Source organism: Arachis hypogaea, chromosome 4 (genome assembly GCF_003086295.3).
Source record: "Arachis hypogaea cultivar Tifrunner chromosome 4, arahy.Tifrunner.gnm2.J5K5, whole genome shotgun sequence".
Classification (NCBI taxonomy): Eukaryota; Viridiplantae; Streptophyta; class Magnoliopsida; order Fabales; family Fabaceae; genus Arachis; species Arachis hypogaea.
Window position 1 is genome coordinate 77,197,863 of NC_092039.1, and position 19,420 is coordinate 77,217,282.

Genomic DNA, 19,420 nt, shown 5'->3' on the forward strand with positions numbered 1-19,420 from the left:
TTGGATTCTCTTCTGTATTGCTTGGGAGAGTACTAGGAGGAGTTTCAGTTATTTTCTTACTCAGCTGACCCACTTGTGCCTCCAAATTTCTAATGGAGGATCTTGTTTCACTCATGAAACCTAAAGTGGCCTTAGATAGATCAGAGACTATGTTTGCTAAGCTAGAGGAGCTCTGCTTAGAATTCTCTATCTGTTGCTAAGAAGATGATGGAAAAGGCTTGCTATTGCTAAGCCTGTTTCTTCCACCATTATTAAAGCCTTGTTGAGGCTTTTGTTGATCCTTCCATGAGAAATTTGGATAATTTCTCCATGAGGAATTATAAGTGTTCCCATAGGGTTCACCCATGTAATTCATCTCTGCCATTGCAAGGTTCTCAAGATCATAATCTTCCTCTTCAAAAGATGCCTCTTTAGTACTGTTGGATGCATTTTGCAATCCATTCAGACTTTGAGAAATTACGTTGACTAGCTGAGTCAACATTTTGTTCTGAGCCAATATGGCATTCAAAGTATCAATTTCAAGAACTCCCCTCTTCTGAGACATCCCATTACTCACAGGATTCCTCTCAGAGGTGTACATGAATTGGTTATTTGCAACCATGTCAATGAGTTTTTGAGCTTCTGTAGGCATTTTCTTTAGGTGAATGGATCCACCTGCAGAATGGTCCAGTGACATCTTAGAGAATTTAGATAGACCATCATAGAATATATCCAAAATGGTCCACTCTGAAAGTATGTCAGAAGGACACTTTTTGGTCAACTGCTTGTATCTTTTCCAAGCTTCATAGAGGGATTCACCATCTTTTTGTTTGAAGGTCTAAACATCCACTCTAAGCTTGCTCAGCTTTTGAGGAGGAAAGAACTTGGCCAAGAAGGCCGTGACCAGCTTATCCCAAGAGTCCATGCTATCTTTAGGTTGTGAGTCCAACCATGTTCTAGCTCTGTCTCTTACAGCAAAAGGGAAAAGCATGAGCCTGTAGACTTCAGGATCTACTCCATTAGTCTTAACAGTATCATAGATCTATAAGAATTCAGTTAAAAACTCATAGGAATCTTCTAATGGAAATCCATGAAACTTGCAGTTCTGTTGTATTAGAGCAACTAGTTGAGGCTTCAGCTCAAAATTGTTTGCTCCAATGGCCGGGATTGAGATGCTTCTTCCATAAAAGTTAGAAGTAGGTGTAGTATAATTACCAAGCATCCTCCTTGCGCCTCCACCATTGTTATTGGGTTCGGCCATATCTCTCTCTTTTTCGAGATTCTCTGTAAGGTTTTCTCTGGATTGTTGTGCTTTAGCTTCTCTTATCTTCTTCTTCAGAGTCCTTTCAGGTTCAGGATCTGCTTCAACAAGAATGTCCTTGTCCTTGCTCCTGCTCATATGAAAAAGAAGAGAACAGAAAAGAAGAAAAATCCGCTATGTCACAGTATAGAGATTCCTTTATGTGAGTAGAAGAAAAGAAGAATAAGAATGAGAAGAGAAAAATTCAAACACAGAGGAGAAGAGAGGGTTTGAATTTTGAGATGATGAGAAGTGTTAGTAAATGAATAAATAAATAGAAAGAGATGAGAGAGAAGGGTGTTCGAAAATTATTTTTGAAAAAAGTTAGTGATTTTCGAAAATTAAGAGAAGAAATAAAATTAAAATTAAAATTTGAAACAATTAGTTAATCAAAAGAATTTTGAAAAAGAGGGAGGTAATTTTCGAAAATTAGAGAGAAAAAAGTAGTTAGGTGGTTTGAAAAAGATAAGAAACAAACAAAAAGTCAATTAGTTAGTTGAAAAAGATTTGAAAATTGATTTTGAAAAAGATATGATTTGAGAAAGATATTTTGGAAAAGATTTGATTTTTAAAATTAAAATTGATTACTTGACTAACAAAAAACTAAAAGATATGAATCTAGAATTTAAAGATTGAACCTTTCTTAACAAGAAATTAACAAACTTCAAATTTTTGAATGAATCATATTAATTGTTAGTAAAGTTTTCGAAAATCGTGAAATAAAGATAAGAAAAATATTTTGAAAATAAATTTTAAAAATTTTCGAAAATTATAAAAAATGAAAAAGATTTGATTTTTGAAAAAGTTTTGAAAAGATAAGATTTTTTTTTTAAAATTGAAATCTTGACTTGACTAACAAGAAACAACTTATTTTAAAAATTTTTGACTAAGTCAACCCAAAGATTTCGAATTTTATGAGTAAAACAAGGAAAATATATTTTTTTGATTTTTTTGAATTTTTAATGATGAGAGATAAACACAAATATGACCCAAAACATGAAAATTTTGGATCAAAACCAATGATGCATGCAAGAACACTATGAATGTCAAGATGAATACCAAGAACACTTTGAAGATCAAGATGAACATCAATGCTTATTTTTGAAAAATTTTTAAGAAAAAAAAAAACATGCAAGACACCAAACTTAGAAATTTTTAATATTTAGACACTAAGAATTCAAAAATGTATATGAAAAATAACAAAAAAACACAAAACAAGAAAATTTAAAGATCAAACAAGAAGACTTATCAGGAACAACTTGAAGATCATGAAGAACACCATGCATGAATTTTTTGAAAAAAATGCATAAATTTTAAAAACATGCAATTAACACCAAACTTAAAAATTGACTCAAGACTCAAACAAGAAACATAAAATATATTTTTTGATTTTTATGATTTTATTATTTTTTGTATTTATTTTTTTTCAAAAATTTTTTTTAGAATAACGAAAACAAATAAAAATTTTTTGAAAGATTTTTGAAAACTTTTTGAAAAGAAAATTACCTAATCTGAGCAACAAGATGAACCGTCAGTTGTCCAAACTCGAACAATCCCCGGCAACAGCGCCAAAAACTTGGTGCACGAAATTGTGATCATCAACAATGGCGCCAATAGCCTTGGAGCTCTCAAACGTGAATCACACTTTGTCACAACTTCGCACATCTAACCAGCAAGTGCACTTGGTCGTCCAAGTAATACCTTACGTGAGTAAGGGTCGATCCCACGCAGATTGTTGGTATGAAACAAGCTATGGTCATCTTGTAAATCTCAGTGAGGCGGATTCAAATGGTTATAATGATTTTTGAAAATAAAGATAAATAAAGCATAAAATAAAGATAGAGATACTTATGTAATTCATTGGTGGGAATTTCAGATAAGTGTGTGGAGATGCTGTGCTCCTTCTGAATCTCTGCTTTCCTACTGCTTTCATCCAATCATTCTTACTTCTTTTTATGGCAAGTTGTATGTTAGGTTTTACCATTGTCAATGGCTACCTCCCATCCTCTCAGTGAAAATGGTGCAAATGCTCTGTCACAGCATGGCTAATCATCTGTCGGTTCTCGATCATGTCGGAATAGGATCCATTGATCCTTTTGCGTCTGTCACTACACCCAACACTCGCGAGTTTGAAACTCGTCACAGTCATTCAATCCTTGAATCCTACTCGGAATACCACAGACAAGGTTTAGACTTTCTGGATTCTCAAGAATGCTGCCAATGGATTCTAGCTTATACCACAAAGATTTTGATTAAGGAATCCAAGAGATACACGCTCGATCTAAGGTAGAACAGAAGTGGTTGTCAGTCACGCATTCGTAGGTGAGAATGATGATGAGTGTCACGGATCATCACATTCATCATGTTGAAGTGCAGCGAATATCTTAGAATAAGAATAAGCATGAATTGAATAGAAGAATAATAGTAATTGCATTAACACTCGAGGTACAGCAGAGCTCCACACCTTAATCTATGGTGTGTAGAAACTCTACCGTTGAAAATACATAAGTGATGGTCTAGACATGGCCGAATGGCCAGCCCCCAAACGTGATCAAGAGATTAATCAAAAGATAATCCAAAGATAAAAATACAATAGGAAAAAGTCCTATTTATACTAGACTAGCTACTAGGGTTTACAGAAATAAGTCTAAGTGCAGAAATCCACTTCCGGGGCCCACTTTGGGGTGTTCTTGGGCTGAGCTTGAGCTTTACACGTGCAGAGGCTTCTCTTGGGGTTAAACGCCAAATTGTAACGTGTTTTGTTCGTGACGTGTTTCTGCCGTTTTACTCCAGAATGCAGCATGGAACTGGCGTTGAACGCCAGTTTGCATCGTCTAAGCTCGAACAAAGTATGAACCATTATATATTGTTGGAAAACCTTGGATGTCTAGTTTCCAACGCAGTTGAGGGCGCGCCATTTAGAGTTCTATAGCTCCAGAAAATTCATTTCGAGTACAGGGAGGTTAGAATCCAACAGCATCAGCGGTTCTTTTTAAGCCTGAATCAGATTTTTGCTCAGGTCCCTTAATTTCAGCCAGAAAATACCTGAAATCACATAAAAATACACAAACTCATAGTAAAGTCCAAAAATGTGAATTTTGCATAAAAACTAATTAAAACATCCCTAAAAGTAGCTAGATCCTACTAAAAACTACCTAAAAACAATGCCAAAAAGCGTATAAATTATCCGCTCATCACTACTTAACGGCTAGTTTTTTCTTGTCTTAATTTAAAATGGCTAGTTTTGTAACAGTCACTTTCATAAACAATAACGGCACAATAATATTGACTAATTTAAAAAGTTACATCAGAAATGAATAACACGGACTACGTCACATACCAGTAATACGCAATCAAAATAAAAACACACTACTTAACTCTACTAATACAACGAACCATTAAGTAAACCAGCTATTGATTATTTTCTCACATGCAATCTCATGAAGAGCTCGTCGTTTTTCACTCATTGTAGATGTGTCAGCATTAAGTATTTGCATATCCATTTCTCTTTCCCTTTCCTTAGCCATCCTTTCCATTTTCCTTTCTTTTGCATTTATCTCTATTTCTTTAATATATCTCTGGGTTTGTAACTCTTGTTCTTTTATTGCCACTTGCATTTGTAACTCCTTCTCTTTGATTGCCATGATCTTTGCTCTATGTTCCCTCTCCTCTTCTCTTTCTTTTTTCCTGTCCATTAGTTTCTTTTCTCTAACATTCTTAATATCTTCCATGAGAGATAGTTTTTTAACAAGATAAGATTTTCAGACATTTGTGCTTTTCCCTTACCTTTTCTCTTGCTCTACTTTGATCCTTGTGGACGAACGGGAGAGTCCACACTGGTGTCGTCAGCCAATGGTATTTTTGGATTTGATGAGGATCAGTATGCTCGAGTTGCACTAATCTTAGTTCTATTTAAGCCTCTACTTTGTGTTTGTAGTTGACTTCTCCATTTTTGCTCCAATTGAGGCATGTTCCAATGCCTCTCAAAAGTGAATTTTAGACCATAATTTGTGGAATAAAGTTTATAGGCCAACTTATGCTTCGACTAGCTTGGTTATAACAACTAGCAAATGGTGCAACAGCCTTGTTGATATTATACCATCATTTCTTACATGCAACTACCAAATCGGTGCAAAATTTTACACAGTAGCTGTGAATTTGACTCGAAAATATTTCGTCCTTTTGATCGGTACCAACTATAGGGCCAGTTTAAATATTTAACCATGCACTAATCAACATCTCATCCTATTTTTAATGCCAGTGTTGAATATTATCTTGCCTTCGATTTTTAATATCATCATCATTGAGGTCGATAGCATCTAATCCACGAGGGTTGGAAAAATCTGAATATTTTGAATTTGGTCTAGATTGTATCAGAGTTTAAGAGGATGGATTAGAAGAGCCACCAACACTAGATGAGTTATATTTTGATGCACTGAATTGAGTTGGAAACGGCAAGGATGTTGGAGTAACATTTCCAACAGAAGGGTTAAATATGGATAAAAATGGAAAATGTGGTGTTTGTGAATTTTGATTTTGGGGTTGGAATATAGGAAGTTGATTTGTTATAAGGAGCTTAAAAATTGAAATTAGAAAGATTTTGTGGATTTGGATTTTGAAATATATTTGGTAGTGTGAAGTTTTGATTTGGAACTTGAGAGTTTGAGGTTTGAAATTATTCGGTATTTGGAGTTTGAGAAAAGTTTTGTAAATAATTAAAAAAAGAGTTGAATTGGTTTGGATCCATTTTTTCAAACAAAAAATATTATCAGCAGAGTTTTAATTTCGTAAACTTGGAAGAAGATGGAAAAGAGTAGAATAAAGTGTAAGAATAGAAATGTATATAAGTAGTATATATAAAGTAATAAAATATTAATTTTTTAATAATAACGGTAACATAGTAACGGCTAGTTTCCAACAACTAATTTTGTAACGACTAATTTTGCAACGTCTAATTTTGATAATGTAGTTAGCATTTTAAATTTTATAAATAAAAATAACCAACCCAACCAAAACTTATTTTGCAAGGTGTAAAAATTAAATTTATTTTTTTATATAAATAAATTTAATAAATTATAATTTAATATAATAATACAAGTAATTTTTAATATTAATTATGATATAAATAATTAATATAAATTATCAATTAAATAAAAATTTAATTATTTAATATAATTAATTATTATAATTATTAATAAATTAATTATTATTTAATTATATAATTAATTATTATTTAAATAATTAATATAAATTATTAATTCAATAGAAATATAATTATTTAATATAATTAGTTATTATAATATTTACTAAATTAATTATTATTTAATTATTTATTTTTATATTAACTTGCCAGGTAGCAAGTTATTATTGGCTAATACATGTTCCGATTCAGAGAGACTCTCTCTTCTCAAAATTCGTTCAGGAACTTCTTTTTTCTTCTCTCCAATGATTGGTTCCTCCACATGTCAGAAAAAAAAAAAATTAATGAAACTGGGCCGTTGGAGGTACTCTAAAGAAAAATTTTTTTTGACATGTGGAGGAACCAACCGTTGGAGAGAAGAGAAAAGAAGTTCATGCACAGGTTTTGAGAAGAGAGAGTCCTCCTGAATGAGGACTTATATTGGCCAATAATAACTTGGCAATTTATTATAAAAATAAATAATTATATAAAATCTTAATTAATTAAATAATTATATTAAATAATAATTAATATTAATTTTTTAAATAATAATTAATTACATAATTAAATCATAATTAATTTATTAATAATTATATAAGTTAATTATTTTAAATAATTAAATTTCTATTTAATTAATAATTTATATTAATCATTTATATCATAATTAATATTGAATATTATTTATATTATTATATTAAATTATAATTAATTAAATTTATTTATATAAAAAAATAAATTTAATTTTTACACCTTACAAAATAATTTTTGGTTGGGTTGGTTATTTTTATTTATAAAATTTAAAATGCTAACCATATTATTAAAATAGTCATTGCAAAACTAGTCGTTGAAAAGTTAGCCGTTAGAAAATAGCCGTTATTATATTACTGTTATTATTAATAAATTAATATTTTATTACTCTATATATACTACTTACATACACTTCTATTCTCACACTTTCTTCTACTCTTCTTCATCTTCTTCAAAGTTTATGAAATTAAAGTTCTGCGGATATTATTTTTTGTTTAAAAAAATGGATCCAAACCAACTCAACTCTTTTTTCAATTATTTACAAAACTTTTCTTAAACTCCAAATACCCAACAATCTCAAACCTCAAACTCTGAAGTTCTAAATCAAAACTTCACACTACCAAATACATTTCAAAATCTAAATACACAAAATCTTCCTAATTTCAATTTTCAAGCTCCTTATAATAATCAGTTTTCTATATTCCAACCCTAAAATCAAAATTTACAAACACCTCATTTTTCATTTTCATCCATATTTAATCTTTCTATTAGAAATGTTACTCCAACATCCTTGCCGTTTTCAACTCAATTTAGTGCATCAAGACAGAACTCATATGGTGTTGGTAGCTCTTCTAACCCATCCTCTCAGACTCCGATACAATCTAGTCCAAATTCACAATATTCAAATTTTGCCAACCCTCATGGATTAGATGCTATCAACCTTAATGATTATGATATTGAAAATCAGTAGCAAGATAATATTCAATACTGGCATTGGAAAGAGAATAAGATATTGATCAATGCATGGTCAAATGTTTTAACTGACCGTATAGTTGGTACTAATCAAAAGGGCGAAACATTTTGGAGTCAAATTCACAGCTACTTTGTAGAATTTTGCACCAACATGACAAGGGTAGTTTCATGTAAGAAATGATGGAATAAGATCAACAAGGCTGTTGCACAATTTGCTGGTTGCTACGATCAAACTAGTCGAAACATAAGGAGTTGTTCGAATGCTGATGATATAAAGGAGTTGGCCTATAAACTTTATTCCATAAACTATGGTCAAAATTTAACTTTTGAGAGGCATTGGAACATGCTTCATTTCGAGCAAAAATGGAGAAGCCAACTACCTACACAGAGTGGAGGCTCAAAGAGAACTAAGATTAGTGCAACAAGAGCATACTCATCCTCATCAAATCTAGAAACACCGTTGGCTGATGAAATCGGTGTGGACTCTCCCGTTTGCCTACAAGGATCAAAGAAGAGTAAGAGAAAAGGTTAGAAAAGAAAAAAGAACAAATGTATAAAAATCTTAGCAAAAAAAAATATCGGTTGTTAAAAAACTATCACTCATGGAAGATATTAATAATGTTAGAGAAAAAGTGCTAATGGATAGAAAAAAAGAAAGAGAAGAGGAGAAGAAACAAAGAGCAAAGATAATGACAATCAAAGAGAAGGAGTTACAAATGCAAGCGGCGATGAAAGAACAAGAATTACAAACTCAGAGGTATATTAAAAAAATGGAGATAAATGCAAAAGAAAGAGAAATGAAAAGGATGGCTATGGAAAGGGAAAGAGAAATGGATATGTAAATACTTAATGCTGACACGTCTATAATGAGTGAAAAACGACGAACTTTTCATGAGATTGCATGTGAGAAAATAATTAATAAGTGGTTTACTTAATGGTTCCTTATATTCATAGAGTTAAGTAGTATGTTTTTATTTTTATTGCGTATACTGGTATGTGATGTAGTCCGTGTTATTCATTTCTGATGTAACTTTTTAAATTAGTCAACATTATTGTGCCGTTATTGTTTATGAAAGTGGTCATTGCAAAACTAGCCATTTTAAATTAAGACAAGAAAAAACTATCTGTTAAGTAGCTGTTGCGAAACTAGCCGTTTTAAACTTAGACAAGAAAAAACTAGTCGTTAAGTAGCTGCTTTAAAACTAGCCGTTGAGAAGTAGCTACTTGTTGCGGACACATTTATAAATATCAACTATTAATGATTCAGAAACTCCATTTCAACTCTTGTTTCTCACCTGAAAAGAATACTAAAAAATAAATCTCAAGATATGGTTAGAAATTTTGATGATATGTTTAATGAGAGTTTGTATGGTAAAAAAAGACGACAAGATAACACACTCATGGATAACTGGATCGATGAGTGTTTATTCGACATTTCAAAAGAGGAAGATATCGATAGAAGCTCTATCCCAACTCCTCATAGATAGATCAACAGAGATCGAGAAGCAAGACATGATCACCTTTTCCAAGATTACTTTGCAGATGAGCCGGTGTATAATGCTAAGATTTTTCGATGGAGATTTAGAATGAAAAGACATGTGTTCGTTTGGATAGTAGACGCTCTCTCAAACGTCTATCTGTATTTCCAACAGAGGGTCGATGCAATTGGAAGAAGAGACCTGTCATCACTCCAAAAATGCACTGATGCGATACAGATGTTAGCATATGGCGTAGCAACTAATGCTGTTGTTGATTATGTGCGCATAGGCGAGAGCACTACAATTGAATGCTTGGAAAAATTTGTTGAAGGTGTCATTTCAGTGTTCGAGGATAAATACTTACGAAAATCAAATCCAAATAATGTACGACGCCTGCTACAAATGACGGAGTGTCGTGGCTTTCCTAGCGTGTTGGGTAGTATTGACTGCATGCATTGGCAATGAAAAAATTGTCCAAAAGTGTGGAAAGGTATGTACATGAGTGATTATCACGGGATTGCAACCATAGTACTTAAGGTTGTATCATCTTCAGACCTTTGGATATGGCATGCGTTCTTTGGAGTTTCTGGTTCAAATAACGATATCAACGTGTTAGATCGTTCTCCAGTGTTCGATGATATTCTAAATGATCGTGCTCCAGACGTAAATTATACAATTAATGGTAATAATTATACTATGGTATACAATTTAGTAGATGGTATTTATCCTGAATGAGCCACATTTGTCAAATCAATCTCAAAGCTACAAGGAGAGAAACGCAAGTTATTTGCAGAATACCAAGAAGGGCAAAGAAAAGATGTGGAGTGAGCACTCGGAGTGTTACAAGCACGCTTTGCATACATGGTCCAACTCGCATTTGGGAAAAGAATAAGCTTGCAAACATAATGAGAGCTTGTATTATATTGCATAATATGATTGTTGAGGATGAAAGAGACATTTATGCAGGAAATTTTGCTTAAGGCTTAGAGTATGACGATGTTGAAAATGGCTTATCACAACCTCAGTTGGGAGAGGAAGATTTTGCATTATACCATCAATTTCTCCAAAACAGCGCCCAACTTCGAAATAGGCTGCAGCATAGACAGTTGAAAGAGGACTTGACTGAACACATATGACAATTTCACAATGCTTGTCGTCAATTGTAGAGCTTAACTATGTTTTTCTTTGTATTAAGTAATTTTACAAATTAGTGTAATTCCAAATTATATATTGTGTATTATTGTTATATATAAATTTTTTAATATTAATATATTTTAATAATGAATTATTTTTGAATTTATAAATTTAAATAATATTATTAAAAAAAGTAACTACATTAATTTTAATTATTTTAATTAATTAATTAAATGAAATCACAATAGGGACTAAAGTTAGTTCTTCTTAATGGAGAAGAGAGAAATGCTTTGAATTCCTATTTATTGTTTATGACGCAAAAGCTGATGTGGAGTTACTTTTTATGACAGGTGGGCCATAAATAGGAACTGAGATGAGTTTCTTACTGGATATGGTCTTAGAAACCTTAATCAAACTGAACACTGCATAATCAAATATTTTATTTATAGAATTTAATTGCACTTACTTGCAATTGGTTGTTCTACCCAAGTTTGTGAGAACCGAACCGGTCAATAAACTGGTGAGGTCACTGGTTCAATGGTTCAGACTAGAATTCAACCGGGATTGAACCGGTTTAATAAAATATTAAATAAAATTATTAAAAAACCTAAAAATAATTTTAAATATATGAATTCAATAATTTCAGAAAATCAAACACCAGAAAATAACTTCAGATAACCATGTAATCCAGATAAACATGAAGCAGCAACCAAAATCATGAAGCAGCAACCAAAATCATGTAATCCAGCATGAACAAATAAATAATTCAGGAACCAAAATCATGAAGCAGCAACCAAAATCATGTAATCCAGCATGAACAAATAAATAATTCAGCAACCAAAATCATGAAGCAGCAACCAAAATCATGAATCCAGCATGAACAAATAAATAATTCAGCAACCAAAATCATGAAGCAGCAACTCATTTCATCATGAACAAATCATGAACAGATACCAAATCATGAAGAGAAACTCAAACAGAATTTTTTTGATGACCTCATCATGAATCCAGATAACAAATCATGAACAGATACCAAATCATGAATCTAGATAACAAAACATGAACACATATAACAAAACATGAACACAGACTTAAAAAATCATGAACAGAAAAATTATAAAATCAAGCACAGATAACAAATCATGAACAAATTGCAAGCTAATAAATCATAAAATCAAGCACAGAAAATCAGAAGGCAGCAAGATGGAAGGAGGAGGTGACGATTAAACAGGAGGCGAGGTGGAAGGCAGAGTATTACCGGCGAGTAAGGGCGACAAAGGAGGAGGCGAGCTCGGCGACGACCAATAGGGAGGGAAGCTCAGCGACGATGAAGAGGGGCTGTGGGACGGCGAAGAAAGGTTGAGGGATGTGGGATGCGGTGGCGATGGCGGTGGGATGCGGTGGCGATGGTGGTGGCTATGCGACGGCGAAGAGGGGCTGCTCCATCGTGGGTGGCTATGCGACGGTGGGTGCTTTCTCTTCTACCCGTAGTGGATATGGTGTGCTTTCTCTTGTGAGAGTGTGAGACTGAGATTAGGATTAGGGTTCGTTGCGTTTAGCTTCTATTTTTTTTACCTTCAAAACGACGTCGTTTAGTAGTTTAAAATCCAAACCAAAAACCACTAAAAAACCGGACAGTTCTCCCGGTTCACCAGTTAACCGCCGATTCGACCGATTTTCTCACCAGTTTTTTGCCAGACGGTTTCTGACCTTATCCGGATCGGCTAAGTGACCGATTTCCGATTTTTCTAGTTGAATCGGCCAGTCTGGTTCGATTTTTAGAACCATGACTTTCTACCAGTTGTACCATTCATCTATCCGAGAACAACATTCAACCTATCAACTTTCTTTGAATTCTCTAATTTAAAAAAATCAACTCACTTCCTTAATCAATAATAATGGGAAGCTGACAAAAATAAAACCTGATGAAGTATTAAGGCTTAACGAAATTATTAATGCCTTTTTCATAATAATAATAATAATAATAATAATAATAATAATAATAATAATAATAATAATAATGATGAAAAGAAGAATAAAATAAAATAGAGCAGATAGATTACTATGATAAAGGAATAAGAGTTAAAAATAATTCCCCCTTCCCACCCCGGCACTTCACTTATATATAATATATTTTTTTCTTTGTAAAGTCAGTGGCAAAAAATTGTATAAGAAAATTCTTAGGCATTCATGATGAGACATATTTCATTCCCCCAAAGTTTAGGATATCTTAGCAATTACTAAATTCTGAAGAGATATACATTATGCTTTCTTCAAACAAAATCCAAAGACAAGTAATTGCCCAAGATATAGGAACATGAACCTCTAGAATTTGGCTATGTGAAGCATGAAATAGTCTTAATGTCTAATGAGCCATTTAGCTATAGTTAAATCATTGAAATAATGATAATATACTATAATCCAAGAGCATATAACAGTCCAACAATCCTCTAAACCCAACACACAAATATATGTATGCCATTGTTTGCAGGTAAGAATCACATCTAACGGAGCAAAGATAAAAGTAAAAGTACAAATTCACTTTGTGTGAAATGATGATAACATAATACCTTTCCTTGCACACCATTTGCTCTCTCTACATGAAAAAGATCCATGACATGACTTCTCTTGTCAAACTCTTGAACATACTCAAGTCTTTAGACAATTAAATCGGTACTTGACCCAACTTGAGGCCAGTCTCTACATCTCAACAATAAATTACAATAATTCAGATATGTCCATAGTTTGTCTCTAAGCCACATATGATATCAACCGAATCAGAAATTCCCTTTACACTTTGTTTGGATGTAAGATGAAAAATATAAAAACAGAAAATAGATTGAAAAAAAATAAAAGAAAAAATTAATTTTTTGTGTTATTTGGATGAAGAAAAAATAAAAGGAAAGAAAGTAGAAGAAAATTTTTCTTTTGTTAGAATGGAAGAAAAAATAAGAAGAAAAAAATCATACCCAAGTGAAATTATATTAATACCCTTTATAAATTATAATAATATACTAATGTTATAAGGACAAATTTATAATTTTATCTATTTTTCTACTTTAATTTTAGTTTTTTTCCTCAATTTTAGAGAGAAAACTTTAATATGGCTCCATATATACTTTTGTATTTTTCGTTCATTTTCTTTCTTGATCCAAACATTGAAAAACTAATTTTTTTAATTCATTTTCTTCTCCTTCATTTTCTTTCTTTCCAAATTCTTCTATACCAAACAATGTGTTAATGCTTCACTCAAAAGGTAGCTACCATATCTATTAATCTAATAATAAAGATAACATCAGGTTTCGGGTAAAAAAAACCCTCCAAATGAATATGCTACTCAAATGCATAACTGGAAATAAAATATATGCAGCAAAGGCATGTAACACCAAGTTCTACAATTTACTAAAACCACATTTCAGTAAGATAGATAAAGCAAAACAACTTGTAAAAACTACACATCTCTAGAGATACTTACTTTATAAATTGTCGATTTTTCCCCACAACACCTATCATGCAATGACCCCTTATTATCACCGATGACTATGACAATAAAAATACCCTACTAAAAACATATGAATGTACAAAGTAACCACTTTCTATCGCATTGAATAAGAGATAAAATTATACAAATAGAAGGCCTTGATAATAATAGAGGTACAAACAAAAATATACAAAGTTTTTGTTTAATATAAATATTCAAGGATTGTGATTTACCCTACTTGCTCCAAGTTTATATTTTAAACACCTACATGGGTAGATGCAAAGGTTGAGGTGTTGTCCGACTTGCTCCGAGATATGGTGAAAGGCATATGCCTAGGTAGATGCAAAGATTGAAGCATTGTCCTACTTGCTCTGGGTTACGGTATAAAGCACCTACAGGGTAGATGCAAAGATTATGGTTAGTCCCACTTATTCTGTGATGTAGTGTTTTATCTCCGGGTTAGCTACCGGATGTGTCGAGTTTGGCATTATAATCGACAAGTGAGCTCATAGCTAGTAGGACAGGCATGCATCATGTGCATCTATGTGACATTGTTTGGGTGTGCATATTATATTTAGTTTGCCTATGTGAATATTTTTGTTTAACTACTAATTGCCATATTTACTATAATTGCTCTTGATTGTGTTTGAAATTTATTACTTGTGATTGTGACTGGTTTGTTCGGATTATGGTGGATGTGTTACGAGGTATCTTGGGTAGGAGGCCGTGATTTGATTTTGTATTGGGTCAGAGGCCATGATTTGATTTTCTGTTGGGCCAGAGGCCGTGAATTGATTTTGTATTTTGCCAGAGGCCGTGATTTGGTTATGTTTGGGCCAGAGACCGTGATTGGATGAATCGGTGGTAAATTTGGTTAGAATGGTTCTTTGGTAAGCAGTGAAATATTATGGAATGTTATGTTTTCTTGCAATTTTTATAAGTAAAATATAGATTTGGATTTTTTATAATTAATTATTGATTTTTGAAAAGATTCATAAGACGAGCAATGATCACTGCAATTGAAAACAACTTTCTTTTTCTATATCCTCTTATGACAATTCTACAACTTCCATAGTGAGGCCGTGTGGTTAGCTTCTCACCCTCTACAGCCTTATCTTTTCAGGAAACGGACGATGAAGCTTATGAAGAGATTATTGCGCTTTTGGTTATGCGATATTGTTGCATTAGCTTAGTTATTATTTCTCTCTTGCCATGATTATTTTATTTTTGTAAAAAGGGATAGGAGTCGTGTTTTGTAATGATATGTAATTTTTGTAAGTACGTGTACAATGAACTCTGATTATTATTTGTATATACATATATGAGGTGACTATGATTGGTTTGCATGTATATACGTTTTTATAAGAAAAAGTATTTCTACTTTACAAAGAAAATTTGATACGATTTCGAGGCAAAGGCTCCTATTTTATTATTAAATATATGGATGTTGTCGTAAAATCGTCACTATGAGAGTGGTTCAACCGGAAGTATGATATTCTGGTGGTAAGAGTGTTACAGTGACCATGCTTGGCGACAACTTCAAAGGCCGTTCCACCTTTCAGGACTCTAAAATGCATTGGCGTCTAGCGCCAAATGTCCAAGTCCAACGCCCACGCCCATGCTTCCAAAGTCCAACATCAAGTTAGGTGCCCACCCTTCAAGATCAGGTCAGGCCCAAAATTCTCTTCCAAGAAGTTTTAAAGTGGCCCAGTGATGAGCGGATATTTTATACGCTTTTTGGGGGTAATTTCATGTAGATTTTAGCATGTTTCAGTTAGTTTTTAGTAAAATAATATTAGTTTTTAGGCAAAAATCATATTTCTGGACTTTACTATGAGTTTGTGTGTTTTTCTGTGATTTCAGGTATTTTCTGGCTGAAATTGAGGGAGCTGAGCAAAAATCTGACTTAGGCTGAAAAAGGACTGCTGATACTGTTGGATCCTGACCTCCCTGCACTCGAAATGGATTTTCTGGAGCTACAGGAGTCCAATTGGCGCGCTCTCAACGGCGTTGGAAAGTAGACATCCAGGGCTTTCCAGCAATATATAATAGTTCATACTTTGCGCAAGGATAGACGACGTAACTTGGCGTTAAACGCCAAGTTCATGCTGCTGTTTGGAGTTAAACGCCAGAAAAACGTCATTATCCGGAGTTGAACGCCCAAAACACGTCATAACCTGAAGTTTGACGCCAAGAAAGGCCTCTACACGTGGAAAGCTTTAGTCTCAGCCCCAGCACACACCAAGTGGGCCCCAGAAGCGGATTTCTGCACCAATTATCTTAGTTTATTCATTTTCTGTAAACCTAGGTTACTAGTTTACTATTTAAACAACTTTTACAGACATTTCTTGTACCTCATGACATTTTTCAGATCTGAATTACATACTTTGTGACGGCATGAGTCTCTAAACTCCATTGTTGGGGGTGAGGAGCTCTGCAGCGTCTCGATGATTTAATACAATTCCTTTGTTTTCCATTCAAACACGCTTGTTCTTATCTAAGATGTTTATTCGCGCTTAATTGTGAAGAAGGTGATGATCCGTGACACTCATCACCTTCCTCAATCCATGAACGTGTGCCTGACAACCACCTCTGTTCTACATCAGATTGAATGAATATCTCTTAGATTCCCCAACAGAATCTTCGTGGTATAAGCCGGATTGATGGCGGCATTCATGAGAATCCGGAAAGTCTAAACCTTGTCTGTGGTATTCCGAGTAGGATTCCGGGATTGAATGACTGTGACGTGCTTCAAACTCCTAAGGGCTGGGCGTTAGTGACAGACGCAAAAGAATCAATGGATTCTATTCCAACCCGATTGAGAACCGACAGATGATTAGCCGTGCTGTGACAGAGCATAGGAACGTTTTCACTGAGAGGATGGGAAGTAGCCACTGACGACGGTGACACCCTACATAGAGCTTGCCATGGAAGGAACCTGCGTGTGAGAAGAGGATTTCAAGGAAGAGTTGAAGTCAGAGGACAAAGCATCTCCAAAACTCCAACATATTCCCCAGTAATGCAAAACAAAGTAACATTGTTCCCTCTTTTATTTTTATAATCAAATCTAGTAATTTCACTTTTAATCCAAATAATCCTTGTTGACATCCTGACTAAGATTAATAAAATAAATATTGATTGCTTCAAACCAATAATCTTTGTGGATTCGACCCTTACTCACGTAAGGTATTACTTGGACGACCCAGTACACTTGCTGGTTAGTTGAACGGAGTTGTGAATTCAACCAGTGCCATAATAAGGATTTTGAATGAACAAGAGTCACAATAGTTTTTGTGTACATGCCCAAGAGCCAATATTGTTGATCACAATTTCGTCCACCAAGTTTTTGGCGCCGTTGCCGGGGATTATTGAGTTTGAACAATTGAAGGCTTATTTTATTTCTTAGATTAGGAATAGTTCCTTTTTGTTGTTATAGAGTCATCAAATTCTGATAGGATAGTTTATTTTCAAAAATTTCTTTTCAAAAATATTATTTTTCTTAATTAAGTGTTAATTTTTCGTGAGTTTAGTGTCTTATTCTAAGTTTGGTGTTAATTGCATGTTTTATATGTTCTTTGAAAATTTCGTGTTAGTGTTCTTGGTTCTTCCTTGATCTTTAAGCTGTTCTTGATAATTGGTTATACCCTTTGGAACCTTTTTCAAAAATAATTTTTCTTGGATTGAATCTTGTGCCAAACTTTAAGTTTGGTGTTTTCTTGTTAATCTTTTTTATAATTTTCGAAAATTTTCTTAAAGTTTTCTAAAAATTTTAAGTTTGGTGTTCTTTCTTTTGTTCTTGGTGTTCTTGTGAATCTTCAAGGTGTTCTTGAGTTTTTCTTGTGTCTTGATCTTAAAATTTTTTAAGTTTGGTGTTCCTTGGTGTTTTCCCTCCAAAAAATTTTCGAAAATAAGGAGCATTAGATCTAAAAATTTTAAGTCTTGTGTCTTTTGCGTGTTTTTCTCTTTCATCATAAAATTCAAAATTCAAAAATTTTATATTTTCCAACTACTTTTTCGAATTTTTTTTTTAAATTTTTAGATTTTAATTTCATTTTTTTCGAAAAAAAATTTTCTAAAAAAAAAAAATATTTTTTTTTACTTCTTTTTATTTATTCCATTTTTATTTATTCCATTACTATAAAATAAATAATTCTCAACATATAAATTCTCAACTTGTATTCCATTATGGAAGTAAGTATGAATGGACAGTCCAAGAGGATTCTGGGGTCATATGCTAACCCCACTACTGCTTCATATGGGAGTAGTATCTGTATACCCTCCATTGGAGTTAGTAGCTTTGAGCTGAATCCTCAGCTCATTATCATGGTGCAGCAAAACTGCCAGTATTCTGGTCTTCCACATGAAGAACCTACAGAGTTTCTGGCACAATTTCTGCAAATTGCTGATACAGTACATGATAAGGAAGTGGATCAGGATGTCTACAGATTACTACTGTTTCCATTTGCTGTAAAAGATCAAGCTAAGAGGTGGTTAAATAACCAGCCTAAGAACAGCATAAAAACATGGAAACAGCTGTCAGAAAAATTCCTGAATCACTATTTCCCTCCCAAACGGATGACACAGCTAAGGCTAATCATCCAAAGCTTCAAACAAGGAGATAATGAATCCCTTTATGATGCCTGGGAGAGATACAGGGAGATGCTAAGAAAATGCCCCTCTGAAATGTTTTCAGAATGGGTACAATTAGACATCTTCTACTATGGGCTTACAGAAAAAGCTCAGATTTCTCTAGACCACTCAGCTGGTGGATCTATACATATGAGAAAAACAATTGAAGAAGCTCAAGAGCTTATTGATACAGTTGCCAGAAATCAGCATCTGTACCTAAGCAGTGAATCCTCTATGAAAGAAGAAGCTAAAACAGTAACTGCAGAACCCAGTCCAATGGATCAGGCTAACGAATTTAATCAGCAATTAGACTTCCTAACTCAGCAGCTAGCCGAATTCAAGGAAATGTTACAGGAAACAAGAATGGCTAACAGGAACATGGAAGTGCAATTAAAACAGACAGAAAAGCAACTGTCAAAACAAATAGCAGATGAATGCCAAGCAGTTCAATTAAGAAGTGGGAAAACATTAAATACCTCACTTCAAAGCAGCAAGAAGACAGGAAATGAACAAATAGCTACTCAAAATCCCTCTGAGGACAAGCAGAGCCTAGAAAGGGATAAAGCTGGCGCTGAACGCCCAAACCATGCTCATTCCTGGTGTTCAACGCCAGAAACAAGCATGGATCTGGCGTTGAACGCCCAAAAGGAACATGGTTCTGGCGTTCAAACGCCAGTGACAAGCAAGGAGGTGGCGTTTAACGCCACCCCAGCTTCCACCCCTAGTATTCAAACACCAGT

General features: G+C 33.6%; 1 protein-coding gene and 1 non-coding gene across 2 annotated transcripts; both read left to right on the forward strand.

The window, feature by feature from the left end:
- Window positions 1–734: 734 nt before the first annotated feature.
- Window positions 735–838, forward strand: LOC112799168 (small nucleolar RNA R71). The gene has a single exon (XR_003200746.1). It is a non-coding gene; the product is annotated as a small nucleolar RNA R71 (small nucleolar RNA).
- Window positions 839–9,544: 8,706 nt separating this feature from the next.
- On the forward strand, window positions 9,545–9,901 carry LOC112794943 (uncharacterized). Its single transcript, XM_025836903.1, has one exon. The coding sequence runs from the start codon at window positions 9,545–9,547 to the stop codon at window positions 9,899–9,901; it is 357 nt and encodes a 118-aa protein (XP_025692688.1).
- The last annotated feature ends 9,519 nt before the right edge of the window (window positions 9,902–19,420 follow it).